We start from the raw sequence: 16,254 nt of genomic DNA, 5'->3' as shown, positions 1-16,254 counted from the left end.
ACTATAGGTGTAATTGAAGCTTTCCAAGGTTTATGATAAGTTTTGATTCCTTAAGTGAACATCACAGGCGATATTCACACTTGTTGAAGGGAATGAATTCCATCTTCACTTTCTAGGCTCTACACAGCTCTGACTCTTTCCCCTTCTCTCTGCTCCCCTCAGCAGTGCATGGATATAGCACTGTGACTCAGGGCTTGTCTACATCAGAAAGTTGCAGCGCTGGTGAGGGAGTTACAGCGCTGCAACTTTGAAGGTGTACACATCTGCAGGGCATCACCAGCGCTGCAACTCCCTGTTTGCAGCGCTGGCCGTACTCCCGTTTTGTCTCGGGTGTAGAGGATCCAGCGGTGGTGATCCAGCGCTGGTAATCCAATGTAAACACTTACCAGCGCTTTTCTTGACCTCCGTGGAAGGAGGAAGCCTCTGGTAATCAAGCTGGTCTCCTTCCCTGCGGTTTGCTGGGTGGCTCCGGGAACGCGAGAGCAAACCGCGGCGAAGCGGGTCTCCTTTCCCGGTTTGCTCTCCAGTTCCCGGAGCCCCGAGCAAGCAGGTCTCCTTCCCTGCGGTTTGCTGGGTGGCTCCGGGAACGCGAGAGCAAACCGCGGCGAAGCGGGTCTCCTTTCCCGGTTTGCTCTCCAGTTCCCGGAGCCCCGAGCAAGCAGGTCTCCTTCCCTGCGGTTTGCAGGGTGGCTCCGGGAACGCGAGAGCAAACCGGGAAAGGAGACCAGCTTCGCCGCGGTTTGCTCTCGCGTTCCCGGAGCCACCCTGCAAACCGCAGGGAAGGAGACCTGCTTGCTTGGGGTTCCGGGAACGAGAGAGCAAACCGCGGCGAAGCTGGTCTCCTTCCCCGGCTTGCTCTCTCGTTCCCGGAACCCCGAGCAAGCAGGTCTCCTTCCCTGCGGTTTGCAGGGTGGCTCCGGGAACGCGAGAGCAAACCGCGGCGAAGCTGGTCTCCTTCCCCGGTTTGCTCTCGCGTTCCCGGAACCCCCCTTGAAGCCGCCCAACAGCGCTGCAGTGTGGCCACATCTAACACCACTTGCAGCGCTGGTTGCTGTAAGTGTGGCCACTCTGCAGCGCTGGCCCTATACAGCTGTACTAATACAGCTGTAACAACCAGCGCTGCAAAATTGTAGATGTAGACATGGCCTCAGTATCAGTGGTAGCCTTGCGGAATTGAACATTTCTGTGTCTGTATTATGAAGCTTGCTTATTGACTGGGTTTTTAAACTGCATTGACTTAGCTTTTGATGAGGGGAAAACTGGTCAGAAATAGCTCACAGGAAGGCCATTGCTGGCATCTAGTGCATTATGCTGCTACTTAGAAAACTGATTCCCCAAACTAACCCTTGATCTCACATTTTGCCCTTATGAATGTTTTAAATGCACCATAAAAAATGTACAAAGATGTCACAAGATTAGAATAGGGAACTATGTTGCAACAAAATCCTTTGCAGAATTTAGCTATTCCACAGGGTCTAGATTAGCAAATGTTTAGAAATGCCTAAGCAACAAAGTGAATTGAACTTTGGCCAAAGAGTGCATGGTTCCACTCTGGAAAAAATTATCTATGCTTTTCTGTTTATGCTGTTGCATGAAGCTTAAGTGCTGTGATTAGAGACTTTTTACAACTGGAGCTAGTTAAGTGCAGTATTAACTGCTACACTACTCTTGCAGCTTGTTGGGACACATTTTGAGATCACACTTTACACTGAATGTTCCAAGTAGACGGTTAGTGATAGACAAAGGAAATCCTCTCCTGTTCCTTTTACTGGTATTATAAGGAGCAGGAGAATTGTTGGAAAAATGCTCTAGCTCATCAGGGAGCATATGCTGCTCAGTCACAGACTGATTTCCCCCCCCCCACTTCTTGCCTGCCAAAAGTGGTCTTGTAAACTGATTTATAATTTCAGAAAAAGGCAGGTCAACACTTTTCTTCCTGTTTTCCCTCCCCACTCCCTGGGTTGCACAGTGTCATCATAGTTTGCAGAGAAGTGGTTCAAATGAGCTCAGATTCAAAGTCTCACTTCTGTATAAACATTCCAAAGCAGAAAAGCCCGTAAATGCTATAAGGTGGTGGGTCTCTTTCTGCCCCACCGTTTAAAAAAATTTACCTATTGGATGTTGCCACTTATAAACAGGCAGAAAGAAGAACTGATCTGTTGTGGTCAGAATTACTGCAGTGGATGTTATGATGCATATTGTGACGGGTTAGATCACAGAACCCCTCTTGGGAGCTGCCAACTGATGTTCCAAGACTACTGCTGCCCCTGCTTTTCTGTCCCATCAGCTTAGGACTTCAGTGCCCTGCCTGGTTTGAGCCAGACTCGCTAGCCTGCTGCAAACTCAGATCCAGGTCTACAAAAAGAACAGTACTTGTGGCACCTTAGAGACTAACAAAATTTATCTGAATATAAGCTTTTATGGGCTACAACCCACTTCGTCAGATGCATAGAATGGAACATATAGTAAGAAGATTTTATATATAATATACACACATACATACAAAGAGAACATGAAAAAGGTGGGAGTTGTCCTGCCAACTCGAAGAGGCTAATTAATTAAGAGAAAAAGCTTTTGTAGTGATAATCAAGATAGCTCATTACAGACAGTTTGACAAGAGGTCTGAAAATATTTAACGTGGAGAAATAGATTCAATGTGTGTGATGGCTCAGCCATTCCCAGTTTCTATTCAAGCCTAACTTGACTGTGTCTAATTTGCATATTAATTCAAGTTCAGCAGTTGCTTGTTGGTCTGTTTTTGAAGCTTTCTGTTGCAAAATTGCCACCTTTAGGTCTGTTACTGAGTGGCCAGAGAGATGGAAGTGTTCTCCTACTGGTTTTTGAATGTTATGATTCCTGATGTCAGATTTGTGTCCATTTATTCTTTTGCACAGAGACTGTCCAGTTTGGCTAATGTACATGGCAGAGGGGCATTGCAGGCACATATCACATTGGTAGATGTGCAGGTGAATGAGCCCCTGATGGTGTGGATGATGTGATTAGGTCCTATGATGATGTCACTTAACTAGATATGTGGACAGAGTTGGCATCAGGCTTTGTTGCAAGGATAGGTCCCTGGGTTAGTGTTTTTGTTCTATGGTTGCACATCCTCTAATAGCTGCAGGTTTACCTGAAAGTAGCTAACAGAAGTGTTCTTGTCTTTAACACTCAGATGCCCAATGGGATCTAAACCCAAATAAATCCGTTTTAACCTGTATAAAGCTTTATACAGATTAAACTCAAACTGTTCGCCCTCTATAACACTGATAGAGATGCACAGCTGTTTGCCTCCCCAGGTATTAATACATACTTTGAGTTAAATAATAAGTAAAAAGTGATTTTATTAAATAGAGAAAGTAGGATTTAAGTGGTTTCAAACAAAAAGTGAATTACTAAACAAAATAAAATAAACACGCAAATCTATGTCTAATACAGTAAAACAATGGAGTACAGATAATTTCTCACCCTCAAAGATGTTTCAATACTTTTCTTTCACAAACTGGATGCCTTCCTAGTCTGGGCACAGTCCTTTCCCCGGGTACAGCCCTTGTTCCAGCTCAGGTGGTAACTAGGGAATTTCTCATGATGGCTGCCTCCTCTGTTCTGTATCTTTTGCATAGAGTGGGAATCATAGAATCAGACTATCAGGATTGGAAGGGACCTCAGGAGGTCATCTAGTCCAACCCTCTGCTCAAAGCAGGACCAGTCCCCAACTAAATTATCCCAGCCAGGGCTTTGTCAAGCCTGACCTTAAAAACCTCTAAGGAAGGAGATTCCACCACCTCCCTAGGTAACCCATTCCAGTGCTTCACCACCCTCCTAGTGAAAAAGTTGTTCCTAATATCCAACCTAAACCTCACCCACTGCAATTTGAGACTGTTACTCCTTATTCTGTCATCTGCTACCACTGAGAACAGTCTAGATCCACCTTCTTTGGAACCCCCTTTCAGGTAGTTGAAAGCAGCTATCAAATCCCTCCTCATTCTTCTCTTCTGCAGACTAAACAATCCCATTTCCCTCAGCCTCTCCTCATAAATCATGTGCCCCAGCCCCCTAATAATTTTTGTTGCCCTCCGCTGAACTCTTTCCAGTTTTTCCACATCCTTCTTATAGTGTGGGGCCCAAAACTGGACACAGTACTCCAGATGAGGCCTCACCAATGTCGAATAGAGGGGAATGATCATATCCATCAATCCTTTGTCCCTCTGGGTTCCCACCCCTTCTCACTGGAAAAGCACCAGGTTAAAGATGGATTCCAGTTCGGGTGACATGAGCACATGTCACTGTTAAGACCCCAAGCCTTCATTCCTCCCAGCCTGACTCACAGGAAGGCTTGCCTGCAAACAGAGCCATCCACAGTCAATTGTCCTGGTTGATCGGAGCCATCAAGATTCCAAACCACCATTAAATTGCCCACACTCTGCATAATTACAGTAGGCCCTCAGAGTTATATTTCATATTTCTAGTTTGACACAAGAGTGATAACATTTATAGAAATAGGATGAACACACTCAGTAGATTATAAGCTTTGTAATGATGCCTTAGAAGAGACCTTTTGCATGAAGCTTATTCCAGTTACATTATATTCCCTTATTAGCATATCTTTATAAAATCATGTAGACTAACATCACACATACTTATTCAGACTCAAGCTTATATTGAGCCTATGTCTGTGTGGGCTTATTCATTCAGCAACCTTTCTTTTGATTCAAAAACAAAGGGTCACTGAAAAACTTCAGTCAAGCTTAAAACAAGTTTGGCAGTTTTAAATTTGCCTGTTTAGCTATAAAAGCAAAGCTGTTTGCACAGTGAATTGAGTCAGCAGAAAACTTAACCTTTAACATAAAACATGAGCCGAGTTTGTAAATGACTCTTTTCCCCTCTTTATGGCTTAGTGTATTTAGCTTTTTCTTTTGGGGAGGCAGCAAGGAGACCACTAACATTTGGAAAAGGGACTGTTTCCATGTATGCATACAGCACCTAGTACAATGGGGCTGTGATCCTGAGTAGAGTCTGTTGATTCTAAATCTATTGTAATAAATATATATTAATTTTGTTGCAATCAGGAGATCCATCTGAAAGGAGGTTACATAAATATTAATAGCTAAAATGAACCAGTCATCATTTTAGAAATATAGGACACAACCCTGAAAGTCAACAAATCTTAAATTCATTAAACAGGACTAATCGCTTTATTGCTACCAATGCAAAGTCTGACCAGGCTAGATCTAGAGTAATTTGCTGTAGTTGTAATGGGCAGAAGTTCAGGAGAACTGGTCTAGCTGTAAAAGAAGCCCCACAGACAAATCATGAGACAGCGAGCCCTACAAACTGGGGCCTGATTTGTTACAGTTTCCTTGATCCAAGTCTTAAATTTAAAAAAAAACACACACACACACACACTATCTGCTAGGAAGCAGAGGTTCTCTTGTTTAATCCATTGTGTTTCTTCAGGGAGAAACCCTTGAGGTATTTTGCAACCTGCTGCAGATACAGGCTCTGTGATATCTTGCTCATCTTCAGAACCTACATAAAATTCATTGTAGCAGATTTTGCTTCCTAGCTGTAAATTGAAATCCATTCAGATACTTTAGAAATATAATGAACAACCAGTGTGGTCTGCCTTCTTTATAGTGTCAGCATCTTAGATGCCACCTTGACATGAGTTCTAAATGAATAAACTCAACTGAATTAGGTTGTGGACAGATTCACTTTTAATCATGCTCTGATCCAACAGATGTTCCACATCTGGTACAAGAAGGGAAAGGTATTTTTCACAAGGGAGGAGGATCAAATACAACCCATTCAGGGGTTAAACAATTGCCTCTGACTTATGCCTGATCTTAGTTCTCTCAAGTAGCAACAGCAGTGTATAATAGAGCACCTTCCCAGTTTTACTGCTGCTTGCAGGGTTCTGAATATCACCAGTGGAAACACAGGAGCTAACAGACTCAGGAAGAGAACACTGCATTGGTTAATATATAGAAGATGATGCTAACAACCATGTAGGGGCTGTAAAGTGGTTTTGGGGTTTTTTAAATGAAAATTTAGTTTCTTTAGAAAATGAAATCTGTCTCCCTTCCACCACAGCCACCAAACAAGGAAAGTTTCCAAGTTTCAAGTGTTGTAGGTGTGCTGTTGTAGTGTAGATGCTTCCTAGACTGACATAAGGGGTTTTCCCGTTGATTAGTAATCCAGCTACAGTGAGGAGGGAGGTCAACCTAGCTGCATGGGGTGTGAAATTGTTCATAGCCCTGAAAGATCTAAGTAGATCAACCTAAGGCTGTATCTACACTAGCACTTTTGTCAGAAAAACTTGTTGGTCGAGGGAAGGGGGGAGGGGGATGACCCTCCCTGACCAATGTAAGTTTCCCTGACAAAAGTGCTGGTGCTGACAGCATTATGCCAAGTCCACACAGAGCAGGTACATGGGAGATCTTATAGCAGCGCAGCTGCAGTGCTATGGCTGTGCCGCTGTAAGGTCTGTCGTGTGGACATAGCTTGTGTTTTAAGTGTAGACCATGCCTTAGCATCTGGCTACAGCAGTCTGAAATCAGAACTGTTTCTCTAGAACAGTTCATTTCTTCAGCTCTGCTTTCCCTCAGTAATTTCTATACCAGTAGGCGTTTGCTACCCTGGAAACTCCCAGGGGCAGTAGTGAACTTTTAGAAAATTTTCCTAGCATAGACCTACATTTAACTACACAAATGTGGGTTTGTTTGTTTTTTAAATGAAAAGCAGTGGGCCAGATCCAGAGATGCCAATTAACTACTGCTTTATTTTAAGTCTGTGGGAGTTGAAAGTGCTTATCACCTCTGAAAATCAGGCCCTTTAAAACTTTGAAGCTATTTCTTCTACAGGCTGCAAAAGGGAAAAAAAAAAATATTTTTCATTCTAAGTTCTTGGGAGGCAGATCCTGGAAGCCATGAAATATTTAGATTTAACTTTCTGCCTTGTTCTACTTGACATTTTGTATGTCTAGATTTCTGGCTTAGTGTTTTTAATGTCTACTTTTTAAGGTAATAGGCAGCAGTTATCAATGTTGGCATTTTCTTCTCTTCATCTCCTGACCCATAGTTTATTTACATTTTCAGGAAATGAGGAGGAATTAATGTTGCCTGAAACCCCTATATCTATTAGTCAGTGAAAACTGTAAGCTAAAAGTGTGCCTAGCCAGCTCTTTCAGCTTGAGTACATGATTTCCCCTGCTGTCAGCTCCACTTTTTGTGAAGAGGCAGTGAATTGGTATGATAGTTACTTGGCTATCCCTTAAAAATATGGTTTAATATCGGATTCTAGCAAATTAAGCCCCTTTTTTGACTCTTTCAGCCTCACCTTGCACATGTCAAAGTGAGATAATGGCATAACTGTGTATGTCTGGGGGGGGTGTGCCAAAACAACTTGCTATCAAGACTAGCAGAAAGTGATTGTAGGGGAGGAGTGGGAATTCAGCCTATCACTTAGTTTGCATCCTGGGGATGGGGGTGGGGTGAGGTAAGGTCATAAAGTCAGAACACTTGGCACTTCCTGCCCAGTAACTTAGTTTTGTTTAGCAAAACTGCAGTTTGCTGGCTAGAGCAGAGCAGAAAGGGTTGAACGTCTTGCTCAAATACAAGTCTACCCACTTGGCGGAGTGGGAGAATACTCCTTTAGCATTGCACTCCCGTGTATGTGAATGCTTTGGATAGCAGAGGCAAATTGCACCAACCAATTAAGAGTGAAATTGCAAAACTCAATAGTAATAGCTGGGAGCTTAAGTATACCCAGTTCCTATGTGCTTTCAAGTTAGCAGGAAGGCTCATTGTACAAACTCTGTGCATCACTTTCCATTACATGAAACAAGCTGTTCTACTGAAACATCCTCTTGTACCTTGCTGAAAGATTTAGTCACCAAGCTGCCCACAAATATCCACTCTGCACTGAAGCATGTGGTGGTTGGAGGATTGTAAAAGCTTGTGTGGGGTTTCTTTACTCAGCTGCCTGACCTGCCCACAGAAAAACTTTGGCTCTGCCTCAGATGTTCTAAGCAGTACATTGCCATGAGAACTGACGAGTCCAAACCTGCGCACACACAAAAAAATAGCTAGACATGGCAAGTGACTCATGGCAATAACCAAATAAAATGTGTCTTTAAATAGCTTCCTACTGTCAGAAATCAGCTCAGACCCTCTTGCAACGTCCCTCAATTGGGAGAATGGGATTTTTAGGAGGAGGAGTTGCACTGTGGTTTAGCTTCTGTAGCATTTGTTCTGTGAATAGGTGAAACCTTGCAATGTCCTGTCATCTGCCTTTACACCTAACTGGTTAAAGCTTTCCCTTATTTATTCTCTCTGGCAAATCCTTTCCCACAAGCCAAGGGTTCATTTGGGTTTTTCCCCTAGGACTGGGGTGTGTGGAGGGATATTGTTGTCCTTTCCCCAAGATGATTATCTTTGCACAAATGTCCTGTCAGCTCTTTACTTCCCTCCTCGTCTTATGTACCCAGGACTAATTTTTCAAAAATAGGAATTACTCTTAAATCCTGTTTTAGGTAAATAAGGAAAACTTTAATGCTGCTGAGCATTCGGCACCTCCCAAAGACTTCTTTGGGAGCTGCTGGGAGCTCAATACTTATTTAGGAGCCTAGCTAGAATTGAGTTCTTGACCCACTTACAAACAAGAGAACTTGTAGCTAGGTGAGCACAGCTAGTCTGACTGCAAAGTTATAGAAGGTAGGACTGGAAGTAAGCTTGGATCACCAGTTATCCCCTCTGCTGTTTCCTTATTTTATGACATTCCTAGGCCAATGCAAATAGATTTAAGACATAGCAGCCCCAGAGGGATTCTGCTTAATCTTAAAGCTCAAATAATGCCTCAATCTAGATGAAGTTAACAATTTGTCCCACTAAAAGTAACCTATAAAACCTCGAGCAGCTTAGGGGGAGACAACTAATGACCTAGGAGGAACTAAGTATCAGAGGGGTAGCCCTGTTAGCCTTTAAGGCGCTACCGGATTCCTCATTGTTTTTGTGGTACATTTATTTGGGCATAAGCTTTCATCGGTAAAAAACCTACTTCTTCAGACACATGGAGTGAAAACTCTATCCATCTGAAGAAGTGCACTTTTTACCCACAAAAGCTTAGTTTTATTTGTGCATGTTAGTCTTTAAGGTGCCAGTGGACTCCTTGTTGTTCTAGGAGGAACTGATTAATTGGTACAGATTACCATCATACACATTCCTTTTTCTGTTTAAGGCTGAAGAATCTGTGAAATTCCCCTGGTACTTGTGCTAATTCCCATCTAGCAGGCAGTTCATATCTAGCTGTAAAACTGAAAGTGATCTATTTCTAAGGCCTTGGCTACAGTGGCGCTTTACAGCGCTGCAACTTTCTAGCTCAGGGGTCTGAAAAAAACACACCCCTGAGCGCAGCAAGTTACAGCGCTGCAAAGCGCCAGTGTAAACAGTGCCCCAGCCCTGGGAGCGCGGCTCCCAGCACTGCAAGCTAATCCCCATGGGGAGGTGGAGTACATGCAGCGCTGGAAGAGCTCTCTCCCAGCGCTGGCGCTGCAACCACACTCGCACTTCAAAGTGCTCCTGCGAGAGAGCTCCCGTGGCAGCGCTTTGAAGTTTTGTGTGTAGCCAAGCCCTTTATGTCAGACTTCATCTCTCACTTGGCTTGGTCCTGGGAAACATGGAAGGTTCCAATATTTAGTTTTCCTGACAGGTTAAGGTCATGGTCCCTAATACCAATGCATGTACAGTGTGTTCCTAGAACTGTCCCAGGAAGCGTTAAGGTACTAGATATTGGAAACTGGAGAAGTCTCCATTTTACTGTTAGAATTCAGCTTTTGCCCATCTGACAGTGATTAACAGCAGGATGTTGAATAGGGCATAAAACTGAAATAGTAACTGTCAAATGACTGAAAACTTCATTTGATTATATTATGACCATTGAGTAGCTAAACCCACATTTTACCATTAGTAGTAGAATTTTTTTTTAGAATAAATTTGGCATAGGAGAGCCATTTAAAATGGTTTTATTATATTTGTGAGAGACTATGGTGCCTAGATAAATTTTTTCATTGCTTTTTCTTTCATCTCAACTGCCTGATACTAGTGAGAGTGAAGTCAGTCAATTCAATGATCCCCTCACATGCTTGATGACTGATCCTATTTGCCCAGTTTATTCCAAATTAACAAAATTAGCTAAACTTTAAAAACCTAGATGCAGTCCTGTTTAACTCTCAATTTCTAATTAAAGGACTAGGGCCAGATATAAAGAAGTTCTGTTGCAGAGGTTCACATCTGTTTCCACTGTTTAATGCTTGTCCCCTCACCTCTTCCCCCTTAGTTACCTTATTTGACAGACAGGATTAGGACTTCAGGTGAGCTAGAATAAACATGAGATTGCTGCTTTAGAATTAAAGGTCTCATCTGCATATCAACATCCAGTCATAAATATATAGAAGATATGACCTATGGAGAGTTTTGTTTGCTTCGAAGTTCTTTACCATCCATTTAAAATAAGGAATGCTAATAACAGTTTTACAGGCAGTTCTACTAACAGAATTAAACTTATAATTGGTCTTTCTGATTCTATTATCCAGTCTAGTAAAACCACAAGTGTTCTCTTTGGGATAGGTTTGCTATTATGAATAAGCTTAGACTTCAAAGGGAAAAAAGATGCAGTCACGCAAAGCGTGTTGTATTTGAGATCCTGTTAGATTAAATGATGCCTAGCCAATTGCTCTAACTACTTTCCCTAGGTATTATTTAATGCTATATATTCTTTTTTTCCAGGTGGAGTGCGTGGAATAGCACGAGGAGGCCTTGCAGGCTTGATGCTCACTGGCCTCTATGCTCTTTATAACAACTGGGAGCATATGAAGGGCTCAGTACAACGACAATCCCTCTGAGCAGGGTCATGAGGACTGATTATAGGACATTTATGTAGTTCACCAATCAAATTGATTGCAAAATCTGTCTGGTGATGTCCCTTCATATTTTATCTACAATTAGTGTGAAACTGAATGGAAGCTATTGTACTGTGAGGAAGTTCATTGACACCATTTACCAGGACTGGCACATCTCTTCTAGCCAGCAGACTACTGGAGGCAGTGGTACCTAGTGGGTCTGCAGATGATTACAATGTGACCATTAACTTCTCAAAAGGCACAGATTGTCTCCCCAGCATCTCACTTTCTGTTAGCCCTGGACATAAGCTCCAAGATCTGGTCCCCTGACTTAACTCACGTAGACAGTGCTATGCCACCAGGTTCATTTGGTTATTTGTGTACTATGATTGTGCTACTTTCTAGCCAATACAGTTTGAGTCCATAGTGCTAACTGCTGCAGTTCTAACAAATAAAAATGGTTTTGTAAGCCACTGTTAATTCAGCTGGAGCAAGGTGGAGTTTGTCATTAGCAGTTAGCACAAGGCAAGGCTTATGTTAATGGTTAAAAGCACAGTGAAAACTGTTAATAGGCATATCAAACAGTAAATAGAAGCATGGTACTAATGTGCTTTTTCTAAGTTGTCCTTTTTTACCCTGATAAGGCTAAGAAACACCCAGAGTCCAGTGGTTTTTGTTTGATTATAAAAAAGTTTTGTTCAGGAACATGTCTGAAAATTGAGGGCCATGGTATTTTTTCAAGAAATGCTGAATGACAATGCCATAACCTCTCCACTGTCCATCACTAAGTACAGTAATTTTGTCAGGTGTCTGCAGTGCAACATGGTGATGCCAACCCCTGGTTTTGTTTGATTGGGGCAATGTGATTAGGTCACAGGAGGACAATGCATAGGGATCAATGGAACAGAAAAGCCATGGACCAACTGGCTCCTGCTGCTAGATAAATGGAATGGTGATAATTACTCCCTCTTTAAAACTGACTGGGTGTTTTATTTGTTTCCATTATTACAAATAGAAACATTTCTTCATGCAGGTTGGGGCTGGAATGGACAGAGATCTGTGGTGTTGCAGAGTATTTTCTCACTATTAAAACAGATGAGTGTTTCAGAATTAAGATAACGAGGAAGAAACTGGTTTGGTCAGTAGATTGAAACCAAGCAAACAGAACATCACTGTTTAGAAAGCAGTTTCTGTTAAACCATCCATTTCAACCTAGTAAAAACATCTCTATGGAGTCAAGCAGGATAATGTTTATGCTTTTTGAAGAAACCTGAGCCTTCATTCTCAGCAAAAGACAGTTTCTCTGAGAACAGTCTTCACTACACTCATGCTGAGAAGCATGGGCCTGATTCTCTTCTCAGTTACACTAAAGTAAATCAGTGAGGTAACTTTGGTGTGGAAAGGGGAATCATCTCTCATATGTGCTGAACTTGCAACTAGAATAGTGGATTCCTTAAGTTTATACATTAACATTTACTGGTTACAAAAATGTTACAGGAACAGCTGCAGCCTACACTTATCAGATGATTACAGCTGAGTATATGCCTCATAAGCCACATTACAGAAGTGCATATAAATCCAAGGCATTTACAAATCCCAATACAAGACTAGGATTCTATTCCAACACTTCCTTCTCTCCAAAATAAACCCTCTGCTTTCTCTTAACCCCATTTTTACCACAGTAGTGCTCTTGCACAATGCCAAGAAGTTATTACACAGAGAGTTGGCTGTAGCTGCTGCAAGTGGAAAGTGTGGAAGGAGATTCACTGTAAGTAGCAGTCTTCTAGTTCTTCCTCTGGTGATTCTCCTACCTACTTTTACTGATAACTTTGCTGTAGCCATTCCCTGGTTCACATCCATCTGAGCCCTAGTCAGTTTCCTCAGGATTAAAATACACACACCCACTGCTATTGCAGTAAACCAGGATGGAAAAGGTACAACAAAGGGTGACTTGGAGATATTGTGTTGTGTAGTAGCTTACTCCTCCCCTGCCCCCCCCTTTTTTTGGTAGAGTTTGTGAATTAGTAAGCAACCCTTTGTACTGTTTGAAAAAAAAATAAGAGAATCTCAAAAGCTTCCCCCTCACTTATGCAAACCCTGTGAAAGAGGTAGCTTAAAAAAAATACTCCTAGTTGAAACAGTTCTGCATCTGAATTCTTACCTCAATGCAATAAGATCAGTAAAAGCAGGAAGCAGCCTCTCCTAGCTTGACTTTACCTTCTTTTTACAAGAGGATAAAGGATATGGCTTTTCACAGGCGTTTCTTCCCTTGATAAGGGAGCCTCACTTCACCCCCTAGCAAAGGTCTTTAGGACTAGCTTTTATCTAGATAGCTAACAAAAGCCTTATAATTGACACCAATTAACCTAAATTATCAGTCATTAGAGAATAGTATCAAGCAGGCGTTTAATACCAGTGTATAACTTGCACTAGCTGAGAGCCACAGCACTCTGCTACAGAAGCTACTTAAAACTAGATTTTGTGTTTTTCCTTCTTGGTAAGTACAGAGTAGAGTGAAAAGGAAGAGTAGCGGCTGCTGCTTCTCCCTAATTGCTCCTTTGTGATGGTGTATAAAGGAAATCTGAAATTTTGGGTGTGTTTTGCTTGAGAAATATCAGGAATGTGAAGGTCCTTGTTTTGCTGGAGATTTTTTCAGGACTGAAATGTAGTCCCAGAGCTCACAGATCTTAACTAGAACAAAAGAGGTTTTGAGGCCTTAACAAACAGCTGGACTCCTTCAGCAGCAGAGGGGCATGCAAGTTCAATGGGGGGGGGGGGGGGGGGGGTTTTTGAAAGCAAGTGAAAATAGTTCCCATCAATTAGATTTCAGCTGCTTGATTTGTGATACTCTGTGCTCTAGCCAGTTAATTGGAATACTCTTCTCCCCCTCCCACCCCCCAAAAAAAAATTTAAGACAAGGTCTCTTGTCTCCTTTGCAGGTCACCTGTCATTCATTAGATACAAAATCAGTAACTAACCTATATGATGTTCAAATTCACTTATGCCCTAACACCATAATTAAAGGCTAGATTGACTGTAAATAATATGGAGATATACCTATCTCATAGAACTGGAAGGGACCTTGAAAGGTCAGAGTCATCTCTTGCCTTCACAGCAGGACCAAGTACCACCCCTGACAGATTTCTGCCCCACATCCCTAAATGGCCCCCTTAAAGATTGAACTCAACACTGGATTTAGTAGGCCTATGCTCAAACCACTGATCTATCCCTCTAGTAAATCTAGGCTGCAAAAAGTCTCAAATTACCTAAAAGTGGTGTCCCCACTAAAGCAAAGTAGGCTTGGGAGTTTAAATTGATTTAATTAATCAAACATACTGGAAAGGTGAAGTCTTAGTATAAAATACAGGCTCTGAGACTTGACAAGAGTAGGGGCGAGCAAGTGGTTTTATAGCAGCTCAAGCTGAATAATTCAAGGCAATGGCTTTAAAGAAAGGGGGGAGATGACTGGTAAGTGGAAAGGCAGGTGGGGGAAAACAAAAGCTTGGTTAGAGTGAAAGGCCTAGAATCAGATGGCAGGCTCAGGGGTTTAAAAGCAGATGAGACCTGCTCTGTAGAACATGGTCATGGCAATCCTTGTTTATCTTCTTTGTCAAAGCTGTTTTGTCCTTTTGAAAGAAGCTAAGCATGCTGTCTACTTTTACTCTCCATAACTGGGAATGTGCACAGCTGCCATCCTATGAGCAGCCAGCTCTCCATACTCTAATCAGTTTAAGAACATTTACTGTAAGCAGGCTGGCAAGATCTTGACATTTTAGGGATAAAGAAAAGTTTTTTCAGGCTTGCAGGGTGGTCTTCATACATTATAAGGAACAGCCAAGACAAACTTCTTTTGCTGTTCCCTTTCACATGACTTTTTTCTTCCAGCCAAACTTGTCAAAGTACCTTTCAGCAGATTACATTTAGAATTTCCAGCCCCATACTTCCTGGTGGAGGCAGAGTACTTTTCTGAACCATCGGGGTATGTACATGAAAGCAGTGAAGGTGCTAACGCTCCTAGCCTCTGGGCACTTGTAACTGTCAGCCCAGCTTATCCCTGCACTAAAGCGTGAGGAGGTGCAGAATGATACCCCTTTTCAAAGGCTAAGTCCTAGCAGAAGATTGGACTGTGCTCCACAACTTCTCTAGTCAAAGAGAAGGGAACGCTCACTTCAGTCTATTCTGCAGGGAAGTTTAAAAGATTTGTACAGTGACTTTACAGAAGTTGGGTTTAGTACACCAATATACATGCAATTTCTAGACAGCTTAATAAACAAAATGCAGAAAACTCCCCAGTGGCTTCCATTTTTACTCATTCCCCATGAAGATTTAACCTATAAACACAAGAGGTAGTCCTCAGCTATGTCTTTTAAACTAATGGATTTCTAAGGTCTTGTCTATACTGCTGATGTGCCAATATCAGGCAAGCAGGGCTGACTATGCCAGTGAAAGTTGCAGCTTATAGCATTTACCCTGTCTACACTAGGGCTTTTCATCACTGCATTTACTCCAATGACTAGAATTCCATGTAGACAAAGCCTCAGTAACCTCCTTATCCACAGGAGTGTTCTGAGTTCCATGATCCTGAGCTGCTGCTTATATGAAAGATAGCTTGCGTGCTGGTTAGAATGGGTGGCCAGTAGAAAGCCATCTTTATAAACAACTGATAAAGTTACAGGGAGGTGAGCACCCTCTGAAATGCATTTGAGCAGGATGAGCAGGCATTAAAGAAGCTTCTACCTAAAGCTGGCGTTAAGCTTTGCTCTGCCCAAGTGCCAGAATTTGGGATGTGATGAGAAATAGCCAGGCCATGAATTGCTTTCTCTGGTTTCACTGTCAGACAGGGGAAGAGATCTGGTAGTGAGGTATTTCCCTCTCCTCCATGCCAAGCATGCTGCTCAAGAGGCATCCAGGACCAGCCAACAAGTTATAATGCCTGCATGAAATAAAAGATCTTGAAGTGGCCAGGTGCTCTGCTTATGGCCATCCTTCACTCCATCCTCCCCTCTGCAAGGGCCCTAGAACAGATCCCCCCCTTACAGCACCAGAAAGGACCTTCCAGTAGTACTCTTGAGGAGGCATTTGTTGCTGTGCCTCTTCTCATAGCTTCTGTATTAAAGAGCACCCATGTAGCCTACTGGATAATCCCATATCAGTCAAAGGACAATATGCAAATCAGTCAAATGTTTGTGTTTCGAGCCTCAAATGATGAGGGTGGAGGCTGTAGGGAACAGTGAAATCATTCTAAATTACAGAAAGCTGAACAAAGTTTGTGGAAAGCTGTATTTGAGAATTTTATAAGAAATAAAAACCACCACACCCACTTTTGGCTGCAATGTTTTTTAATGGAAAAGACTAATCAA

General features: G+C 42.4%; 1 protein-coding gene across 1 annotated transcript in view; it reads left to right on the top strand.

The window, feature by feature from the left end:
• The window catches only part of TIMM23B (translocase of inner mitochondrial membrane 23 homolog B), a 33,325-nt gene extending 21,825 nt beyond the window's left edge, over window positions 1–11,500 (top strand). Inside the window, exon 7 of the mRNA XM_030568607.1 lies at window positions 10,782–11,500. Coding sequence (XP_030424467.1) covers window positions 10,782–10,897 — 116 coding nt within the window. The 3' untranslated portion in view covers window positions 10,898–11,500. The remainder of the gene's footprint in view (window positions 1–10,781) is intronic.
• Window positions 11,501–16,254: the final 4,754 nt, after the last annotated feature.

This window comes from Gopherus evgoodei, chromosome 7 (assembly GCF_007399415.2).
Source record: "Gopherus evgoodei ecotype Sinaloan lineage chromosome 7, rGopEvg1_v1.p, whole genome shotgun sequence".
In the NCBI taxonomy this organism is placed as follows: domain Eukaryota; kingdom Metazoa; phylum Chordata; order Testudines; family Testudinidae; genus Gopherus; species Gopherus evgoodei.
This window is presented reverse-complemented; position numbering and strand designations above follow the sequence as displayed.